Source organism: Mytilus californianus, unplaced genomic scaffold (genome assembly GCF_021869535.1).
Source record: "Mytilus californianus isolate M0D057914Y unplaced genomic scaffold, xbMytCali1.0.p SCAF_4, whole genome shotgun sequence".
Classification (NCBI taxonomy): Eukaryota; Metazoa; Mollusca; class Bivalvia; order Mytilida; family Mytilidae; genus Mytilus; species Mytilus californianus.
The window spans coordinates 23,436,650-23,460,368 of record NW_026262690.1 but is presented as its reverse complement, the minus strand read 5'-3'; the positions used below and the strand labels follow the sequence as shown (position 1 = coordinate 23,460,368).

At 31.6% G+C, this 23,719-nt stretch overlaps 1 protein-coding gene across 3 annotated transcripts in view; it reads right to left on the bottom strand.

Annotated features, from left to right (window-relative positions):
- Nucleotides 1–23,719, bottom strand: part of LOC127737731 (glycogenin-1-like) — a 39,532-nt gene that overhangs the window by 10,722 nt on the left and 5,091 nt on the right. For 2 of the 3 annotated variants that reach the window (XM_052248594.1, XM_052248596.1), the window contains exons 3-7: nucleotides 17,558–17,732; nucleotides 12,448–12,610; nucleotides 10,389–10,515; nucleotides 9,308–9,488; nucleotides 5,880–5,900 (exon numbers count right to left, since the gene is read on the bottom strand). In XM_052248594.1, the coding sequence (XP_052104554.1) occupies nucleotides 5,880–5,900; nucleotides 9,308–9,488; nucleotides 10,389–10,515; nucleotides 12,448–12,610; nucleotides 17,558–17,732 (667 nt within the window). The remainder of the gene's footprint in view (nucleotides 1–5,879; nucleotides 5,901–9,307; nucleotides 9,489–10,388; nucleotides 10,516–12,447; nucleotides 12,611–17,557; nucleotides 17,733–23,719) is intronic. The other variant, XM_052248597.1, reaches the window with a different exon arrangement.

Sequence of the window (23,719 nt, the reverse complement as noted above, 5' to 3'; positions counted from 1 at the left end):
AATTATTAATAAAATGCTCCGCAGGGTGCAGCTTGATATGACCGCAGAGGTCGAACCCTGAACAGTTGGGGCAAGTATGGACACAACATTCAAGCTTGATACAGCTTTGCATTTGGATTGTGATTAAATATTTGACACAGCATAGGTTTCTGACACAGAATGAATGTGGTCTAAGAACTTAAAAATTTTAAATTGGACATTCACCTATTATGGTCCAATATCCAAAATCTAAATACATGGTTAGATTCAGCATATCAAAGAACCCCAAGAAATCAATTTTTGATGAAATCAAACAAAGTTTAATTTTGGACCCTTTTGACCTCAATGTGGACAAAGTTGATAACGCGGCCCAAAAATCAAAAATCTAAATCCATGGTTAGATTCAGCATATCAAAGAACCCCATATATTCAATTTTTGTTGAAATCAAACAAAGTTTAATTTTGGACCCCGATTTTGACCAACTTGAAAACTGGGCCCATAATCAAAAATCTAAATACATGTTTAGATTCAGCATATCAAAGAACCCTAAGAATTCAATTTTTGTTAAAATCAAACTAAGTTTAATTTTGGACCCTTTGGACCTTAATGTAGACCAATTTGAAAACGGAACCAAAAATTAAGAATCTAAATACATGGTTAGATTCGGCATATCAAAGAACCCCAATAATTCAATTTTTGATGAAATCAAACAAAGTTTAATTTTGGACCCTTTGGACCTCAATGTGGACCAATTTAAAAACGGGGCCCAAAATCCAAAAACTAAATACACGGTTAGATTCAGCATATTAAAGAAACCCAAGAATTCAAGAATAAAACCCCATTGAAATTGGTCAAGAAATAAGCAATTTATACGAAGTATTATCTTCTTTTGCACAATACTGTGCAATTAAATATTTCTTGCTATTGCGCAATACTGTACAATTGACAATTTCTTGCTATTGCGCAATATTGTGCTATTGGATATTTCTTGCTATTGCGCAATACTGTGCAATTGAAGATTTCTTGCTATTGCGCAATACTGTGCAATTGAAGATTTCTTGCTATTGTGCAATACTGCACAATTGAAAATTTCTTGCTATTGCACAATACTTATTATATAATAATTTACACATCCTGTTTGGTGTGTATCTCCTACCATATCATTATTATTTGCTTTTAAATATAAATCAGAAATAACCAACTTAAAATGGAAAATTTTAAAAGAAAAAAAAAATGAAAAAAAAAAAAAATCCCCCCCCCCAAATTTTTTGAACCCCCTTATGATTCATCACCCCCAAACTCAATCCCAGCCTTCCCTTTGTGGAATGGTACCTTGCAGTACAATTTCTGAGAGATCCATACACTTGAACACAAGTTATTGTCTGGAAACTAGAAAAATGTGTTTTTAGGCCCCTTTTTGGCCCCAAATTCCTAAACGTTTAGGGCAATTACCCCCAAACTCAAACCCAGCTTTCCCTTTGTGATATGGAACCTTGTAGTACAATTTCAGAAAGATCCATACACTTACACACAAGTTATTGTCCTGAAACTAGAAAAATGCTTGTTTTTTGCCCCTTTTTGGCCCCTAATTCCTAAAATATTGAGGCAATTACCCCCATCATCAATCCCAGCCTTCCCTTTGTGATATGGTACCTTGCAGTACAATTTCAGAGAGATTCATACACTTGAACACAAGTTATTGTCTGGAAACTAGAAAAATGCTTATTTTTGGCCCCTTTTTGGCCCCCAATTCCTAAATGTTTCGGCAATTACCCCCAAACTCAATTCCAGCTTTCCCTTTGTGATATGAAACCTTGTAGTACAATTTCAGAAAGATCCATACACTTACACACAAGTTATTGTTATGAAACTAGAAAAATGCTTGTTTTTTGCCCCTTTTTTGGCCCCTAATTCCTAAAATTTTGAGGCAATTACCCCCAAAATCAATCCCAGCATTCCTTTTGTGATATGGAACCTTGTGGTACAATGTCAGAGAGATCCATACACTAACACACAAGTTATGTCTGGAAGTTACAAAAATGCTTATTTTTGGCCCATAATTCCTTTACTGTTGGTAACCTAACCCCCAAAATCAATCCCAACCTTCCTTTTGTGGTATTGAACCTTGTGGTAAAATTTCATAGAGATCCATTCACTTAAACTAAAGTTAGAGTGCGATAACCAATGTGTCTTCGGACGACGCCGGATGACGCCAGACGACGACGACGACGCCAACGTCATACCAATATACGACCACAAAAATTTGTTTGCGGTCGTATAAAAACCAGTAAGTTATAGCCTAAAATGGTCAACTCAAATGTTATTTTGAATTTTTCTCCTGATATGTAATTTTGTTATTGTTAAGTTTCTAAGGAGGCAGAAAATATACATTTTTTTTAATTACAAATCACTATCAAAATGAAGGAACATCCTTATGAATAACCTAAAAGAGAAAAAAACACCAACTGTCTTGTTCTTAGCACAATTATTATGTACATTTCTTTTGCAATTAATTAAAGGGTTATGAAAAAAAAATAAGAATTTGCAAGCTATGTCATGCAAAGTTTAGCCCACTTGTATTCAACTTTGCTGAAAATTTCATGCTCACTTGGTATAAAAAAAAATCAAAGTACTATCAAACAGGAAGAAATTGTTCCGCAGACAATAGAAATAGTAACACAGTACAATTTAACATTATAAATGGATGGACAGCCAAGGTGATTGCCATATACCATCCATTCTATGAGTGAGGGTAAAATATATCTATTAATTTGAAACAGTAACAGTAAAGATTTAGTAAGCATAGAATCCAAGTAAAGAATACCATCAATACTTATGGTGTGAGAGATAATATGAATTTTTGTGTTCTTATTTTGTAATATTGAACTATAAAAATTCATGACTGACAATATGTCTCATCATTGAGCAATGTCACAACACAGAATTCTGATAAAGTCCTAAGCAGAAATATATTAAAGAGCCCTTCAACATCTCATGCATTGCCTTAGTCACCTAAAGGGGTTTCTTTTTCATTTTAAAGAAGAACAAGACCAATAATTATCTGGACCTGTGTCACACAAACTGTTTTGTAACACCAGCAGCATTAAAAGGAGAATAAAAAATCATAGTCTAGTGGGCAATACATGCAATAACATTCAAACGCATTATGCAAGCACATATAAGGAGATGCATATGAAACAAGGTACTCTTTTAAAAATAATTGATTGGCACTGATTTTCAAAGTTATCTGAGACACTGTTGATATAAACCTATGATTTAAAAGTTTCATTAAAATCTTGCAAGAATTGTACACATGAGAGCGCTAATAATTCAATTTTCCATACAATTAATATTTCCAAGGGGTATAACTCTCTTAAAAATAATTGATTGGCACTGATTTTTAAAATTGTCTGAGACATTGCTCATATAATTCTATGATACAAGTTTTATGTAAATCTGGCAAGAATTGTACACTACTATTTCCCTGCATAGCGTCAAGCGGGGGAAAATAAGCAAACAAGCCATGTTTACTTTTGGCAAAATTTCATAAATAATGACCACGTTCAACAGCCATTTTTTCATAATGAATGTCTTTGGTAAGTGTACACATATATGGTGAACATCATCAAATATACAAGATTTTATAAATGTCTTGTGAGGTATAACAGTAAGCATTAACACAGGTCTATTGAAGTGAGAAAGACTATGATAATAATTTGCAAGGCTATGAGTCTGAGAACAGGATTGTCAGTTAAACTATATAACAGTGCAAATAACAATGGGTTAGTAAGTACAAGCAGTGCTATCATAACCTTTAACCATCTTTGTTCAGTTTTAATTACTAAACAATCTCTTGGAAAAAAATCAAGACTGCTAAATTTATTTTAACCTTCAGTACCAAAGAATATATCGGTGAATAGTTTAAGAATGGAATAAAATTTAATTAAACATAAATAAGTTCTGCACATTTAATACTGTTTATTCAGAAATTATTGTTTTAATTAATGCGAATTATGAGACTGGGTGAGTATCACAAAAATAAGAACTAACATTCTGATATCTAATACATATATCTGTATATGGATTATCTGTTATCCCAATAACTAATATGGCATCTTTGTTCATTCATCAATAATAGCAATAATTAATCCATGTAATAATTTCTGAATTTACAGTAGTCATAGAATGTTTCCATGATTATGAAAATTAAATTCACAACTGAACTATACAACTTACTACACTAACATCCAAATATTCTTATACTGGAACTAAACTATTTACACCCTATACAACCGACCCTTATTATTATGTTTCAAACCCAACAGATACAATCATGAACCACGGTTGTTTTTTAGAAACAAGGAAACATAGCATTTTTATTTTAATTCTTCACTTCTTGAATGAAATAGTCTGTTAATTGTTTCAGTTTAATATTATTGAAATAATTAATGACCCATGTTTTATACTATTTCTTTGAAACAGATTTTCTGTTTATTTTCTTTCTGTAATCCTCACTGAATTAAACTGATAATACTTAAGAAAAATTATCCATAGCTAGTATGTGCAATTTACTAGATTAAAATTTAAGCAATTATGTTTTTGGAATGAAATTTTATGAGGTACACCTTGATGACAATGACATCATGGACCATCCGTTTAAACAACGTTACATGATGTATCCTTAGTCTCTGTATGCTTTTAAATTAAAACAGTATCAAACAGGTAATTACAAAGATTTCATACATGTAAACTAGAACGCTCATTAATAGAATACTTGTTAAGGTTTATCATAACTTGTTCTTGAAAAATAGGAAGATTTTTTTTATTTTGCTTATATTCATTGAAAAAAAGATCATAACCAAATCTCTTTTTACAAAAGGGCATACAAATTTTTAGATTTCAGATTCAAAATAAGAAAATTAATCACTACAAATGTCCATTTAGACTAAATATGAACAAGCATTCTGTGAGTATTGCATGGCAATACATAGTCACCTACCGGTTAAAAATTCATTGTATTGGAACAAAATTCTAACTTGATCTATAACTTGTCATGGTGTAAACTATATAACAAATGTCAAGTCAATATCTTCAAGCATGACGAAAAAAAGTGTTGAAAACTGATTATTTAAGTGAATTTTGTAAGTCAAAGGACCATATAACTCTGCACAAAATCATCAGACCAGAACGAAATTCGAACTTGATCTGTAACTTGTCATGATAAAAATATATACCAATTTTCAAATCAATATCTTCAAGCATGACGAAAAAAAATGCGGAAAACTGATTATTTGAGTGAATTTTCTATGGCCAAGGACCATAACTCTGCACAAACTCATCAGACCAGAACAATATTCAAACTTGAACTTAACTTGTCATGATTAAACTATATACAAATTATCAAACCAATATCTTCAAGAATGACAAAAAAAAGTGCGGAAAACTGATTATTTTAGTGAATTTTCTAAGTCAAAGGACCATAACTCTGCACAAAATCATCAGACCGGACAAAATTCGAACTTGATCTGTAACTTGTCATGTTAAAACAATACACCAAATATCAAATCAATATCTTCAAGCATGAAGAAAAAACGTGTGGAAAACTAATTTGCCGGACTGACGAATGGACAGACAGACAGACTGAGTGCAAACCTAAAGTCCCCTTCGACTTTGTCGGTAGGGGACTAAAAACAGAATGCCAGTCAATTAATTATGTAGGGATAAAATAAAATGAAATACCTATTTACTTCCTGACATGCTTTTAAGTATATAGCCACGTGTGATTGTATCCATCAGGTTTTGAACAAATGATACAGGTCAGTTGTACAGTGTGATTAAATCAATGTGTAAATAAATAGAAAATTTAAAGACAGTTTACATAAATAGTAATATTTCTTACCGAAGTTGTTAGCATGCTCATCTGTAAGTAGGAAATAAAAACATAAAGGTTAAATTCATGATGCATAAAAATACTTCAAATAATAATTCATGTCATAAAATATTTAAAAAGTATATATTTGAAACTTCACACAATTTATGCATTTTCAAATAAACAGTTGCAGCAAATACACATTATCAAAATCAACCATTCATATATGCCAAAGCAATTTAATGTTTTTAAGAAATCAAATGGGAAGATTTCTATAGTTATGATTCCTTATTTAATTTTTCCAACATTAGAAATCTCATACATAAAAGCAAAACAAACATTTGAAAATAAATACAATGACCTGAACACATCCTAACTAAGCTATAATGAAATAAAATTAAATATATAAATAGATCATCTGAGTAGTCAAAACTACTATGTATAAATTTGCATTGTGTGCATTTTCATCACATTTTGGGTGATCAACTACTGTTTAATAATCATAATAAAACTAGAAATTCCAAAGACACAAAGACAGTAACATACATTGTACATAAGAACACTCATCATGCAACAGCAGATTATAGTCATCAGTACAAACAAACAAACAAACTGCTATTTCCACAAATTTCAACTAATACATCATGGAAGGTGATAAATATTTAAATATGAAATTCCCTTTTTATGACAACAAAGATGAAGTTATTCCAAGATAATACAGAACGAACAAGAACAAAAGCAGTGCATGGACATGTATGGGGTTTACCTTCCAAGGAAAAAGACAGAAAAATTTAGCACAGCTGTAAGGTAAAAATCTCCACCACCATGGCCTTTTGTGTCTTCCATATGTTGTGATGCTCATTCCTTTGTCTGGTATACGATCATATGCTACCTTACATTGCAGCATGAAAGTTACAAACATTAAATATCACTAGCTCTGTATTCTACAGTCTACGTTCTGATTCACATCTTGATGGTGTTCATTTCAAATGTGCCAGTATTTAAAAAAATCAATTTCACATATTTAAGGTGCCTGTTAATATTTATTTCTGTTAACCAAACTCATGTTAGTGCATCTTGACAGAACAGTTTTTGAAAGACTTGCTGAAAATTTCCTTTTCTTCATTTAAGGAAAAATAAGTAAAAGATTATATTGCAATTATTGATAAACAGGACAATTCCCATTAAAGAAATGAACTGAATTGAATTTACACTACAAATTAGAGCTCTATTAATTATCAAATTTTATGTAATTTAGAAGATTACAATTAGCAATTCTATTCTAATATTATATTCACAATACACTTACTTCAAACATGTGAGAAAACATTTTTGCAGCAAAATTAAAAATTTGAAGACCTCTGGATGTCCTTAGAATGTTTGTTGTGTTGTTGGGTTACTGACTCATTGAAATATACCTTATATCCCTTTTTATTCATATAAATGTTATCTGTCAAATTTACTAGTCACCATTACCATAATTAAACAATATATATCACATCAAATACTTTTAAGTAAATATCACAGATGGATAAATCATACTAATTTGCCTTGAGATAAATAAAACTGTGAGTAATACCCCAACCCCCAAATTTAATTATCTCCGTTTTAACATGTTGTACAGGAATCATATTCTTTTATGTACATCTTCAGATAGTGTTCTGCAACTGTTTTAAGTTTCAACAATATTTGACCAACTGTTTAGAAGTTGTATATACAAGAAATAACCCTGTTGTGATTTCCAATTGCCTCCCCTGGCTCGAGAACACAGTTATTTCGTAGTGCATTTCTTTTAGACAATAAATTCAAATTAAAAAAATCGCACCTGCTCTATCTCAAAAAGATTTTTACAGTGTAGTGTACTACTATTGGGACAAATAATATCAAAATTATAGAAAAGTGGACAAAATCACTACTTAACATAAAGATTCAGCACCCAAACTATTTTAACATGTTATTTCATCCCTTTACTTAATATTTCATGCATAAAATATAAAGAAATAAATTTGGAAAGTGTATGAAAAAAATTTGCAAGTTATACACTGTCCACACTAGGGACTATATTTGTAGACAACGAAAATCTAAGGACAGTAACTGTGTCTTCGGACCTAATCATATAGAACAAGAATTATATTCCTTTATGCAACAACTGTGTAAAGTTTCCTCAATATCCATCTAAACCATTGATAGTTGAGCTTACAAGAGACTATTACCAGGTATAGCTTTATAGAAGTTTAATTATCTCCCATTTTAACATAAAGGACCACTATCACATTCCTTTAAGTACATCCTCAAGTGGTGTTCTACAACTGTTAGTTTCATCAAGATCTGTCTTGCTGTTAAAAAGTTGAGCTTACAAAGCACCAGATCAGGTCAGACGAACAGAACAGTTAAATTCCTGTTTTCATTTTGTTATGAATGATTTTTATTCTCAGCAGATGGAGCCATATTGGCTCGGACAATAAAATATCTTGTAATAACGCAACCCCCCATTATTAAATACAAGGTGTTGCAAAATTAAATGTCGATATCCAGGGATAAAAGAAAAAATAATGTAATCTTTATTAACTGAACATACAGAAAAAAATAGTAATGATAGCAACTGCAAATATTAACAAAAATTCAAAATGCAATAAAGTCCAAATTTTTCAAATAAACTAAAATGAATGAAATTATTTATATCAACAACAGTTACTATACCCAGTTATTCTTATGGTAATTTGTTTTCTGTTAATAGTCACATAGAGAGAATCAAAACACAAGAAGCAGGTATTAAAACATAAATTCACACTCATGCAATGTACACAAATGTAGAACAATTGAGACAACAGTTGAGAGGAAATTGTCAGAAAATAGTCTTGTTATCATTATTAAACATCTAACAGCGAGAGTCAACGTATATCTTAAGTTGCTTTACAAACCAACACTTAGTGAAATGTTTAGTATTTATTCAAAACTTTCTAATATCTATTAAATTGCATTACTTGTAAAATTTATTAGAGTGCATAATTCTAAATTGTAAGCTTACAAATGTTTTCTAAAATAAATAAAGGTATTTTGATGTGAACATTTTTATATTGACAGATATGTCAATGATATGATCATTCTAGAAACTCACAACTAGACGTACTGCAACTACCAGTATTTAAAAAAGTTTATACTTGTTTTTCTCTTGAATTTCAACTGTCTTTATTTCAAACATACAGTAGTAACATGTGTGGCTATAAAAGCTTACATTATCCGTATTTTTGCAAGTATTTCATTAAAATTGTATGATTTTCTCAGTAATCACAACAGGAATGCATTGTAAGAGAGATTTGTTTTCATTTTAGATATAAACATAATTAAGACAATCTTTTTTATATTAATTAGAACCCATATATTTCATGCATCATACTGAAACAAAAATGGGCAACACACAAACAGATTATACATGTTAAAGAGTTCATAATACCAACCAGATTTGGATCAAGCGATTGTTGTACATCTTCCATAAATATTGTCCACCACAACTGTAGGAATTCTTGGTTGTGGCCAGAATCTGGTAGTGGGGTTACCTCCCCTGATGAGGTATTAAATGGCTGGTGCCACGGTTTTGTAGCACCAATAAAATGAACTATTTTTACATTATTTTTAAACCTGTAAAAGGAGAAAGCATAAACATTTAGTAACACATATCTATGACTACTAGAATTGTTGACTTGTACTCGTATGCAATGGGTTGAATATTTATCAATGGAAAAACTCTCCTTTTTTTGAACAATTAAAATTGAAAAACACCTGTTCAAATGCTGTCCTTCCAAAAAATACTACCTTTCAACACTGTTAGCATTCTATATATAATTGTCAATGGCTCTACAACACCAACTGTTTGTTAAAGACTCAGATTCTTATTTAACTTCCTTTAAACTATTGTAAGCTTGATGAAATTGATCAAATAAGCAAATAAACACTACCTAATTATTTGCAATCTTAAGAGTCAATGATAAATGAATACAATCTGCTAAATGTTGGTGCATGTACATATTTCTATTATTTGAAAGGACCAAAATATCAAATCAATTATTTCAATGTTTTACATTACTATACCCCACTTAGCATTTCCACTTGCACTTATAATTAAAGAATTAGCCAAAGGAAACTGTTCATGTTCATGGATTTTGTAATTGTTTTTTATCATATGAAATCACAAAATTTTTCAATTTTATGGAACATAATTCTTGAACATTAAAGGTAAAAGTGAGATGTCATGCAACATTTTTTTGTATATATCATTCAACTCATCAACAACTTTTAAAATCAACAACTCTGAAATTATTAAAATGCAATTAATAGATAATGCATATCAAAACAGGAAAATGTTAGTTTGATATGAATATGATCCCTACTTGTTCAAGACCAACCTAAATGTAGCGTGCATAGAGAAGCAGCAAATCCCAATTTTCAAGTCTTTAGTTTGACTTGCCAGAGGATCGAACCTAGAAACTCCCAACACTCCAAGCAATCAAGCATTATGTGCCCCACTGTTGTATAACTTACTGTTTGAAAGCTGGAAGATAACTGTAGAAAGCTTGTGACACAACATTATATACAAATGGCAGATGCCGTGATATGTCTTGGGTAGCCCATTCACGAAAAAACATATTGAGTAATCCTTGATCTCCACCTACAAGTAAATTTTTCTTTTAAGAAAACAAAACATGTATAAACACAGCTTTTTTAAATGTAAGATATTCACTAAATATACTTCCTACTGTGTATTCATTTATTGTGTAGATGTAGTGGATTTGAATCATTTTGGGATAAGCTGTTTCATCCGACATATATGAAAAAGACCTGTCTTAACAAAAAGACTAAGTAAAAGTAACATAAATTGACCACTTCGTTTCATAGGTTGTACTAAAATTGTTCATCCATTTGGATATCAAAAGGGTTACCTTGCAAAAAGGATGAAATCAAAATCCCTGTCTTTCATATTCGACGGGTCTACTTTGTGGGTAGAACAGTGTTCTTTTCTTGCAATGTGTTTGTATTTTTTTTTTTTCACATGATTTCCTGCTTGAAGCTCATTATTTACTGTGTTTCCTAAAAATTGATGGCCCATAATTGATTACTACCATTTCATTTCAACTCTGCTGGATAGTTGTCTCATTGACAATCATACCACATCTCCTCATTTTTATATTAACAATTTAAAGTTGTTTTTTTTTTTAAATTTCATTTTATTTCCCATTTGAAATTGCACATACCCCCCTCTTTTACTGACTTAAATGACAATTACATGCATTATATGATTAAAACATAAGAGAAAATATGTTTGGTGCTAAAATTCAAGAAAAGATGACAAAAAAAATTGTACAAATGTTGTAATAAAGTTAAAGTGCACAACAGTAATTCTAAACATATTTGTCTTGTAATAAGATTTGTGCTGCTTTTGCAATTTCTCTTGATCCATTAAAGCATACAAAAAAAAAAAAAAAAAATCATCTTTCAAGTGCAATCCTACAAAAGGTTAATTGATGATTTCGTCCATGGTCACTTATTTGTAGATATCATTGTTCTGGTCATTTTTACTGTTTAAAATTTTTCTCTGTCTATTATAGTTTCAAAATAATAACCAAAAACTTTGAAAAATGCAATAAAATGACATTTCAGGGGCAACAACTACAAACTGGATTGTCCTATTTTTCTGAAAATCACACGAAATAAACTTGATCTGCTGATGATTTTTATTTTTAGGAACAGAATCCATATGATGGATCATCGGTATTCCCAGATACAGTTTTTAAACTAGATACCCTATGCAACATTCAGATAAAGTTTGGAAACATTTCGTACAGTTGTTTCAGAGAAGAAGAATTTCTAAAAAGTTTATGATAAGGGATGCCAAGTGACGACACAACTTCACATAGATCTTTTATCAATGATTTGATACATACAAGCTTTGACCATTTAAGCATCCCTTTTCATTATGTTAATTGAAGGAAATCTAAGTCAAAATGTTAGCTTATATTGTCAGAAATTATTTGAATATAAAAATGTGTGAGATGGTGTATGTCTCATGCCAAGTTGTTTTCAAGGAATTGAAGATTAACAAAATTATATATCAAAGCAGAAATGGCTTGGTCTATGTTAACGGCTGCCATGATACAATGTTATATTGAACTCCTACCTGAACATTATAAATGTTAGTAAGGCAAGAATTATATGAATTATTCTAATGAACTTTCAAATCACTTATATTGTAAAAAAGGACTGTATAAAGACAAAATTGACAGCATGAATTTTTTTCTCATATCAACAGATAGGAAAGTGAGATGTAGTAAAATGATGCTGAACTTCACAAAAGTTTTGTTTGCTTAGATTCTGTTAGACCTCAAGCCACTCCTATAAAATAAGTTTCCCCCTTAACTGCAGTATTTTATTTTAGCATTGTCTTATGTACAAATCTATTCAGTGGGATATTTCATCCTAAATATGCCTAAAATATTTGTCACTGGAACATCAATTTGATTTTTATATGACATTTTCTGTCTGTATACAGCTAATATACAATGGTATAATAACTTAAATTGATTACTCAAGTCTTTAAACATACCATCAAAACTGCCTTGATCTAAAGCAAACTGCAGAATGGCATTATATGTTTGTTCTGATGGTTTGAACACAAAAACACCTGAATTAAAACAATCTGGCCATCCAGCATCTGGAGCTGCTGATAATTCTTCTCGGTTGAATAATTCATCTACATTTTGTAAGACCTAAAATTAAAAGAGACTAACATTAATAAACAGAGACTGTGTTCACCAACTTGTTAAAACATGTAGAAATTTAACAAACATAAAAAGAATGATAGCAAAGTACTATTGTGAAAATATCATTTACAAAGTATGGATTTTACTGCTATGAATTGTTTTCCCCCATATCTCCTATTCTTTTCGATCAGAACTATACAATGAGCAAAACCTATACCCTCCATTAAGCTATAAAAGGCCCTGACATGAAAAAATTAAGGACCTATTCATGTCTTTAAAAAAATAATAAAAGAAGAATGTGTTTGAGGACACGAATGCCCCTGCTCAAGCTTTGCAATTTTCCAAGTTAAAAAGGGGCATAACTCTAAAACGGTAAATGACTGACTGCCCAAATTCGAACTCTGTCTGTGTGATGTGGCTCTCAGCATTGTGTATGAGTTTCATAAAATTAAGATGAGGAAAAACTTAAGTAAGATTGCGGAAACGAAATTGGACAGACGGAAAGACGGTGGTCAGGCCACACTTAAAAATATTTTGGTTTGCCCAAACCCTACCAAAAGGTAGAGACAGTGGGTAGGTAGGTAGGCATTTTCTTTTTTTTTCAGCAAAGAGAAATTGAAGCGTCAGATGTTTTTTTAGTCTTCATTCCTATCTGATTAAAAAAAAAAAACTTTTTCACATCAGGACAATAAAAGATTTTGAGTAGGCAGCTATTTTCTGGGTAGGAAGGGTTAGGGCAAACAAACATATTCTTTTTTATGGCCTCAAGGGTAACACTTAATGCCCCAGTTGCCTTCGGCTGGGGCATACAAATTTTAAACCTGGCAATGAAATGATTTGTTGCAGGTACTGACATACTTATACTCCTGTCAACAGTAAATATGAAATTAATTATATTGAAGATGAGCATCCTATCTCTGTAGCTGATATCAAGGTCAAGATCTTCAAATATTAAATATTGAGATATATTAGTTTTAATATCACACAAATAAATTATGACCCAGTTTCTTATTTTCATCTAACTGAGCCAACTGCATATGTAGCAGATTGGAACATTCCAAAAATATAAATAATCTGCATAATCTGTGTTGAAAAGAAAAGGTTATGTATGTGAATATGATAAGAATTTATAATGTGCCCTACAATACAATCAACTTTATGATGTCACTGCGCATTGTTGAACAGTGTATTAATTTTCTCACTAATCATTTCTTGATGTAACCAACATTACAATACACTGAATGCTAGTCAATAGACATTGAGCTATTTGTAGGTCAAATATTGAGTTTTCCCTTGCATCACTCAAACTCCTTATCCATTTTACTGATTGTTGCATAGCATTTGTACCAAGTTTGCCAACTCAAAAGCTTATTCTAGTTATTAATTTAACAGCATGATAAGACATTTGATCAACCCACTATATATATAGTAGTAAATGTATTTATAATTCATTAAGCACAGCTAGGTTAGAAATTACAAGATCTGGCAGTAAGCAACATTACAGCAAAACATAACAAGAGTGCACACACTGAAATGTCTCGCCTTCTTTACTAATCACTGATATTATGTTGATAGTCCTAAATATTAAGTTTTATTACAACTGTCACATAAACTTAACATTAACCAAGAAAACTAAACATTGACCAATGAACCATGAAAATGAGGTCAAGGTCAGATGAACCATGCCAGGCAGGCATGTACAGCTAACAATTCTTCCATACAACAAATATAGTTGACCTATTGCTTATAGTTTAAGAAAAACAGACCAAAACACAAAATTTAACACTGAGCAATGAACTGTGAAAATGAGGTCAAGGTCAAATAAAACCTGTGCGACTGACATATAGATCATAACATATTTCCATACACCAAATATAGTTGACCTATTGCATATAGTATTAGAAAAAAAGACCAAAACTCAAAATCTTAACTTTGACCACTAAACCATGAAAATGAGGTCAAGGTCAAATGACACCTGCCAGCTAGACATGTACACCTTACAATCATTCCATACACCAAATATAGTAGACCTATTGCATACAGTATAAGAAAAACAGACCAAAACACAAAAACTTAACTATAACCACTGAACCATGAAAATGAGGTCAAGGTCAGATGACACCTGCCAGTTGGACATGTACACCTTACAGTCCTTCCATACACCGAATATACTACACCTATTGCTTATAGTATCTGAGATATGGACTTGACCACCAAAACTTAAACATGTTCACTGATCCATGTAATGAGGTCGAGGTCAAGTGAAAACTGTCTGACGGGCATGAGGACCTTGCAAGGTACGCACATACCAAATATAGTTATCCTACTAGTTATAATAAGAGAGAATTTAACATTACAAAAAATGTTAACTTTTTTTTCAAGTAGTCACTGAACCATGAAAATGAGGTCAAGGACATTGGACATGTGACTGACGGAAACTTCGTAACATGAGGCATCCATATACAAAGTATGAAGCATACAGGTCTTCCACCTTCTAAAATATGAAGCTTTTAAGAAGTTAGCTAACGCCGCCGCCGCCGTAGCCGGATCGCTATCCCTATGTCGAGCTTTCTGCGACAAAAGTCGCAGGCTCGACAAAAACAATCCTTATCATTCTTCTAAATATAAAGATTGATTGTTGGTGTTTAATGCCAATTTCAGCACTATTTGCTATACTGTGGCGGTCAGTTTTAAGTGGTTGAGGAAGATGAACCATGGACCTTGGCCAGGAAAACTGACAGTCCTAATCAATTAAGATTGAAGTTAACCAGGTTCGAACTAAAAACCTCATTGTTGACAGGCCACTGTCAGCAGATGAACTACTTACACCACTCAGCCACCAATCCCCCTCCAATTATATAGCTTTTCAATCATTACTTCATATTAAATTATCCTTTTTCTATTCATATCTTTAATTGTATGATAATTGAAAATGTTTACTATGTGATTGGAATCCACCATAAGAGAAAATTTTGGGTTATTTCTTGATTTTAAAGGACTCTTTCCTTTATAAAATAAAAAAGAAAGCCAGATTGTGTTTTAGAAAAATAGAAGAATTCCTGAAGTTCCTATTAATTATCAAATAGGTAATTCACATTCTATACAATCACACAACATAAGGATGGCTGACACCAATGAGTACAGAGCCTCAGCATGTAACAATATAATCTAAAATAACTGAGTACTTGTAATTCCTCATCAGACTGGATTTTCAAAATTTATTTTGGGTATTTTATGTACTGTAAAAAAAAAAATCAACCTTTTGTCTACTTTTGAAAGTTAAAAAAAATTGAAGTTTGCCCCATTAGAACCTTGTTCTGACATACCTGAAAATCTATTATTGTATTAAAATGACAGTCTGGCTATTTTCTGTGAAATTACCGAAAGAAATCTTTTCACTTTTGTAAAAGTTAAAGAAAATTTGATGTGGTTTACTCTTTAAAAAAAAAAAATGTACCTAATTTAGTAAAATAAGAATATAGAGCTACAAAATATCTTTCACATCATGATATCAGTTCTCATTAAGCTGAATGAAGGAATAGGTTCAAAAGTACATTTTTGTACAGTTTATTTAAATTAAACTAACTGTGAATGAACTGATTTGGTCTCAATGAAAGGTCATTTAATTTAAGTTTTACTAACATATCACTATTATCATGTGTATTATCTGTCATGTGTACAATTGGGACATTTAAACCTTGTTAAAAAAGAAAATCGGTCAGGATATTAGATTAGAACATGGGAATTTAAAACATATACTATCTACACTTTATTATTTTAACCTGGCCATGAACATAGTGAAGTCATCCACATTATACAACCTGGTCAAAACATCTGCTGTCAAAAGTCACATATTTTGAAAAGACAATTTTCTGTGATTTTTTATACTGATAAATCAATAGCACCATAAATTCATTTACAGATAAAAATACATGGGGATAGGTCAAAGTTCTAAATCAACTTTATACGCTCTTTTTATACTGTCATCAACCACTTCCTCTTCACAGATGATTGTCTGTATTATAAAGGCAAAAATGTTTTCTGCCTAATTGTTAATATTGATTGATTGGTGTTTAACGCCACTTTCAACACTCTTGTGCTATTTCGTGGCAGTCAGTTTTTATTGTTGGAGGAAGCCGGTGTGCCCGGAGAGAACCACAGACCTTAAGATTGGAGACAAGTGCACCTGCCCCATGCGGGATTCAAACTCACAACCTCAGTGTTCACTGGCTAGTGATACAGTAATTCAACTACTTAGACCACTCGGCCACCGAGGCCCCCTTCTGATTGTTAATATATTAGCTGATTATTCCTAAAGCCCTTCCTCCTAACATTGAACAGACCCTGTTTATCATAAATATTACATTGTAAACAACTGCTTCTTTTTTGAGTCTTAAGGCTTTGAATTATACACAAGGGGCGGATCCAGGATTTTTGAAAGGGGGTGGTGCATAATTGAAGAAAATGAAATATATTTTCCAAGCAGGGGAATTGACCTCTATGCCCCTCCTAAACCCACCACTGCAAATGCTAAAAATAACAGAGAAATGGCTTGAAAAGGATTTTATGATGCACTACAACAAATATTGTGTGTTCTCATTTCAAGTGACAGTTTCATGTGTAAACAAAAATATTTCTCAAAAGGACAACCTGCCACACTTACTGGTACACTATCAGCTTTCAATGTTCAGTGAAATGCAAAATTAGCATATATTTTTAACATCATGATGATCATGCATACAAAGTTTCATAACTACCTTAAATCAAATCATTGATGGGGACAGACCAACAGATAGATGTAGATGGACAACATAATGTCCCTAATATGTAGGCCGGGCATAAAAAATGTCCTTAAAGTGACATATCTATATTCCAATATTGACTGATTTTTCAGTCATAAAATGATTCTGCACTGTAAATAAAACCTAAACAAATTGCCTATAATAAACCTACCAGAGTATCTGCATCTAGGAATACTGCTTTATCATACTGAGTAAGTCTCCAACAATGGAACTTTGTGAATGTAACATTGAGATCTGGACGGCCTAGTAATTGAAGATTTGTAGGATCTTGACTGTCTAGTAAATCTACATCATATACTAAATTAAATACTCTTGATAACTGGTCTCTGAAAGAGAACAATTAAATATTTCAATAGTATATTTAATAATTTAACAATTACTACACTAATGTTTTACCAAACTTCCAGAGGAGGGACGACAGCCTAGGTGTTGTGTGCAAAACTTTTCAGGTCACATGGTAAGATTTCGCTTCCTTTTATTTATGTTAAATATTGTAAAAGATCGATTTGTTCATGTTTTAAAATCAAAAGTACTCTATTGCTTTCATAGAAAATAAATCAACTTTTGACATAGAAAGATTTGTCGATGTTGGAAAATTACTTTTAAATAAAATATCGGTCGACTTGCATTCTCTATTGTGTTTTCTGGGTTTTTTTAAACTGATAAATGAAGAAAATTCCAATATTCATAAATATGTATTTCATAAAATGTTGTCCAGAATAAAAACTGAAAATCAATTCAATGTATTCAATAATCGGTATTCTAGTAATGTCCATGCCGTACAAAATAAGCCCCAGGAATGAGCAGTTTAATAAGGGGATATATTTGTGTATTACTGGCATATAATGACAATTACAAATGTACCAAATTTGTTTATAATGAATACATGTATATAATATGTAGGTGAATAGAAGGGTCAGATCATCTATGGTTTCTTTTATTCATACAACAGAAGTTGATCTATATCTAACTGGCTCTATGTTATTTACTTTGACCAAATATTAAGGACACTCCTTCAGTATTGTGATAAAGTATATAAGATTGTAATTTTGGTGATACATGTACAATGATTTTTCAAGATTAAATGAACAGCACCTCAACAGCAAAAGTTCAACAAAACAGACTTCTTGTAACCTAATAAATCACCAGAACTATAATATGAACAAAATGAGCTGTCAGGTATACATCAATGAAACAGAAACATAATGACACAAACAGCTTAATCACATCTAGAAATCAACATGGTCTTCAACAAGAGAGGTGTCTAAACATCATGTCGAGTTCTAAAACGCTTCCAAGTCTAAAAAAGTGTCAATAAATTAAAACAAAGACTACCAAGAAGAGACTATCTGCCATTAACAACAAAATGTCCAAATTACAAAAAATAAACATTTAGAATTTTAGATAGGACGTTGGTTATGAATAAGAGGATTAGGTAACCAGTAACAAGATTCCTGACTTGGGACAAGGAAATGAACATGTGGCAAGGTTGAAATTAAATTTAAACCATCCCTATTTTTAATCTCGATCAGTGGACTAATAAAATTATTTTCATTATCATATTTTGAATGTTATCAGCCTATGGATTACAGTATTTGCAAGAATGTATTTTCCAGTTTACGGTAATTCAAACATACTTCAAGTGTCTGTATGTTAGATATATATCCTTCCTACTAAGGAACACCAAAAAATATAGATATATTTTGTGACATTAAGCAGCATACCAGGACATATTAATGCCAATATTGTTTTTCAGAGTTTCATAGACTGAACATGAGAGAATTTAACAGAAAGGAACATAAAATACAATGTCATTGTACTGAAGACAATTTTCAAGATTATTAGAAAGGAAATCCTCAAGAAGAGATTTCCTTCAAAAAAATTCATCTTACATTTAACATCTAGGAAGGAAATCCTCAATAAGTGACTTCCAGAAAAAAATCATATTGTCAGATTTCAAAACTAAACTTTTTAATTTTAAAATGTTGTTAGAAAAAAAATTTCCAGTAAAAGATAAAGCTCCACTCTTATATTAACCCATTAAAGAATTCAAAGGGACATTTCTTGCAATCTTCAGATAACTTTCTTCAGGTGAAGAGTAGATTTAAGTTTCTCACACAAAATTGTTATTTACACAAATAGTGCATCTATTAACTACATGTACCACCCTCATCTGACATTATACTGCTAATGATAATGTGCCAAGATTAATAACTAATATAACAAGTCTGTTGGAAACAGACAAATATTTACTACGATTTAAAAAAATATCAAGGAGGTGGAAAATTTCTCTTTGATTTTTCAAGAATATGATCTATTTGACATTCAACGCTCAGCATTTCTTATCATGATTTCCCCGATAGTTTTTTATTTTTATATAAATGATGACAACTGATTACCATATTTATAACAGCATTGATGTTGCTATCAGGAATAACTATTTGAACAAATAAAAGAAAACAGTATTTGTACTAGTAACATGTAGCTCAGCTTACTTTCCAATTTAACAGATATGAATGAATCTCTTACTTGAACAGTTAGTTATCAGGAATTGAGAGGTGTATTTTTTGGAAATAACTGTAAAAGTTAAAAATTTTATGGAACTACAAAGATATATTTTTTCCTGATATCTACAAAACTGTATAAATTGGGATTCAAGCAAAATAAGGGTGGGTTGTTACATCATATTCAAATTTCATTGAAGGGATTTCACTTTTCAAAATATCAGATGAATTTTGTTTCACATGACTAGGAAATGTTAGAAATCATGAACCAATTTCTGTTCCCAGGGAGGACCCATTCCCTCTACAAATGTACAAGTCAAACAAAAACCTCTAAATTTTGTGAAGGAAGGGTATAAGATCTGATCAGGAAAATGTACTTGTATAATATTTTAGTAATTTGTTATTTTAAAGTACATAATTTCTAAAATATGCTGTAAATGAATTGGGAAAAACTCAATCAGCACTGCCTTCTCTGTCACTGTTTCATTGCATGATAATATTAGCAATTAGAAGAGTAACACAGATGACTGGGAAGACAATTATTTGGCTCACTTATAAATGTATGTAAAATGTACTACAAATGATGTTTTGATGTAACTGACAAATAAATAGGACAATATATCTACATAACATAAATATCAGATGTCATCAGTCTGTTCTAAGAGAGTAGAAATATTTGTCACGTTTTTTCCCCTACCAGACAAGTTATTCACTTACACCTGAAATACTTGACTACTACATTATATTCAGATAATAAGAGGAACAACACAAAACTTAGTTTTTTACCTATTTCCTGTTAATGATGTGTTGGTGAATTAAGCTGAAACTAATTACCCTGGCACCCACCTATTCTTTATCATTACTTTTTTTTACTGTAAGATATTCATTCATCTTTTTTATACCTACTATATTGGAAACTTAGCTGAGCTACATGTTCTTTTATTTATTCAAATAGTTAGTTTAAGGATGTTACACAAATTTGTGTAAATATATTGTACATTTTTGTACATATATATATATATATATATGAGTCTAAAAGATTGTGTAACAATACCGATAAATAGATGGAAAACAAAACACTAAAAAGTGTTGAATATCATCGCACAAAGATGGAAAAACTGAACAGATGATATAAATTATACAATAATTGCAAATATTTTGGCTCCATAAAATATTGATCTTGTAATTAACCATTATCTTATTGCACATGGTCAGTATCTCCATGGTGTATCTGCTCACCAAATTATATTGCTGTATGGTGATTAGTTTTTAATAAATGGCTGCAGATGTGGATATGGACAGGGACACTTGGGCTACTCAACATGAATCCCCTTCAACTTCTTCGCGGGGAACTAAAACGGTGGGTAAGTTCATGATTTAATGAACATTTATGACTCGATAAGATAACTAAATGTCTGTCAAATACAGTATACATTACATACAACAGGGGTTTCCATGACAGCTAGGTACAGGGCAAATAGCTAATGTACTTGTATTTTGTTGTACTTCTGCTAACCCACTGGCAATAATAATAAGACTTATAACAATATAAAAATAAGATGTGATATAACTGCCAATGAGACAACTCTCCACCAGAGACCAAATGACATAGAAGTTAACAACTACAGGTCACCATACGGCATGTATTTAACACAACTGCAACAACAATTATTTTTCCACTTTCATTTGAAACTCAATGAAATGTCCTGAATCTGAATATGCATGAATAAACATTTGCCAAAAATCATTCAATCAATCATACAGAGTTGTGTTGACTCTTTTACAATACTTATTTCAAAATTACTATCAAATCAGAAAAACTGGATGTCACAAAGAGGGAATTAAATAAATGAAGAATGTGTCCATGGGACACAGATGATGCCCCAGCTTGTATATATCATTACAAAGGGACACAACTCAAGAACGGTAAAAGTGATGCCACCCAAATTGCCAGAAGGACCAGGAGTTATTGTTCCACTAAATTGAACCTCCAAAAGGCAATTAGCATTGTGTATAAGTTTCGTAACAGTTGGTTGAGGCAAACATAAGAGAACGGAAATAAACAAATCAGCAATTTTTCCATTTGTAAAGGGGCATAACTCTAGAAAGGTAAAAGTGACGCCACCCAAATTGCCCGAAGGACCAGGATCTATTGTTCCACTAAATTGAACCTCCAAAAGGCAATTTAATCAGTGATTTTTTTTTTAATCAGTTTTATCAACTTTAAACAATGCAGAAATGAAAGAAGGTTCATTGTTTTGAGCATATGTAGATTCATGATCATTATCTGAGGACAGCTAGCCATTTTATGAATAAATGGTGTCCACTTCACTGGAGCAAGTTCATCAGGTGCACCTAGTTGTATCACCACTCTAGTAGTAGAACAACCTAGCATATATTTAAAATAAAATATAATACTGATAATCGTCTTCAGGCTCATGACAGGACACCTTGTCCCCTATACTTGACTCTGATCTTTTATAGCTGACTATACAGTATGATTTTTACTAAATGTTAAAGGTCGTTTAGTGACCTCTTATTGTTCACACTTTTGTCCTTTGGTCTTAATGGATAGTTGTCTCATTTGCAATCATGCTGAATCTTTATTCTCAGTGTTCCTGCTGCCAGTACCTAAACTGCTGCTATCAGATCATGATCAGATCACCCCACTTGTTACCCCACTTGTGTCATGAGATGTCAATACACCATGTCCTTATCCACAGGTGGATTGCACCAGTTTACTTTTTATTTTCAATTTTCCTGCAAATTTTTATTGATCATCTTCCTGACTTTTCACAAAGAATCTTTATGCCTTAACCAACAAACATCACACAGAGGAATCATTTCAAATGTCCTATTCATAGCCCTTGTGGTGGTAAAGCGTATTCATCTTGTTTGAAATCCCAGAAAATCCACAACAAATGTACAAAGAAAAAAGTAATGACATGTACTCAAAGGCAATGAATGAAAAACTGCATAATTATTTGATGGGAAGTAACTGGAGGTCTCACCATATATACTCTATAAAAAACTCAAAGAACATATTGGAAAGTTGGAGGAAAAGTCAAGTGCAATAGTTTAAAGGGGCATTAGCTATGAGATAAAAAAAAAAAAAAAAAAAAAAAAAGATTTTTTGTTCAATCATTAATGAAAGTGAAATAGTGAAATAATAATTTGTCTTTAGCAGCCAATATGGTGCAATTTTGTCAAAATATGCTAAGGAACATCACTGATGAATTATTCACCTGCAAGTGAATAATTTGAATCACTGAATCCATATTCATGTGACCTTCAATTTAACCTCTTAACTGGACATAGGTTACACATGTATTTAGCTATTAAAAGGAAAAGCATGTCAACATTGAAAGTGAAACAAGGATGAACCACTTGGTTAACTGATACCATCCACAAAAAATCATCCTTATACAAGTAAAAACAATGATAAACATACTTTTAAGCCTACAATATGAAATCAAACAGACTTAGAAAAATTCACTTTCACATGGTCACTATCTATTTATATTTATATCTTGTTATATATATGACCGTCGGCAGTCTTCGGAGGTCATCTTGAAGGTTAATTAGATGACGTCTATACAAAAATACACACGAAAATGTTGATACATATTATAGAGTCCATGCATTGTCAACTGTTTATTTTAGACTTTTAGTAATTTGGATATACAATTTAGTATGTCATAAATCAAATATGAGTCAATTTGAGTCAAATCGGTGAACATGAGCTTGACAGCTAAAGCCCCTTTAAGGGGGCAGATAAATGGAAACATTTACAGGTTATGGTTAAGACA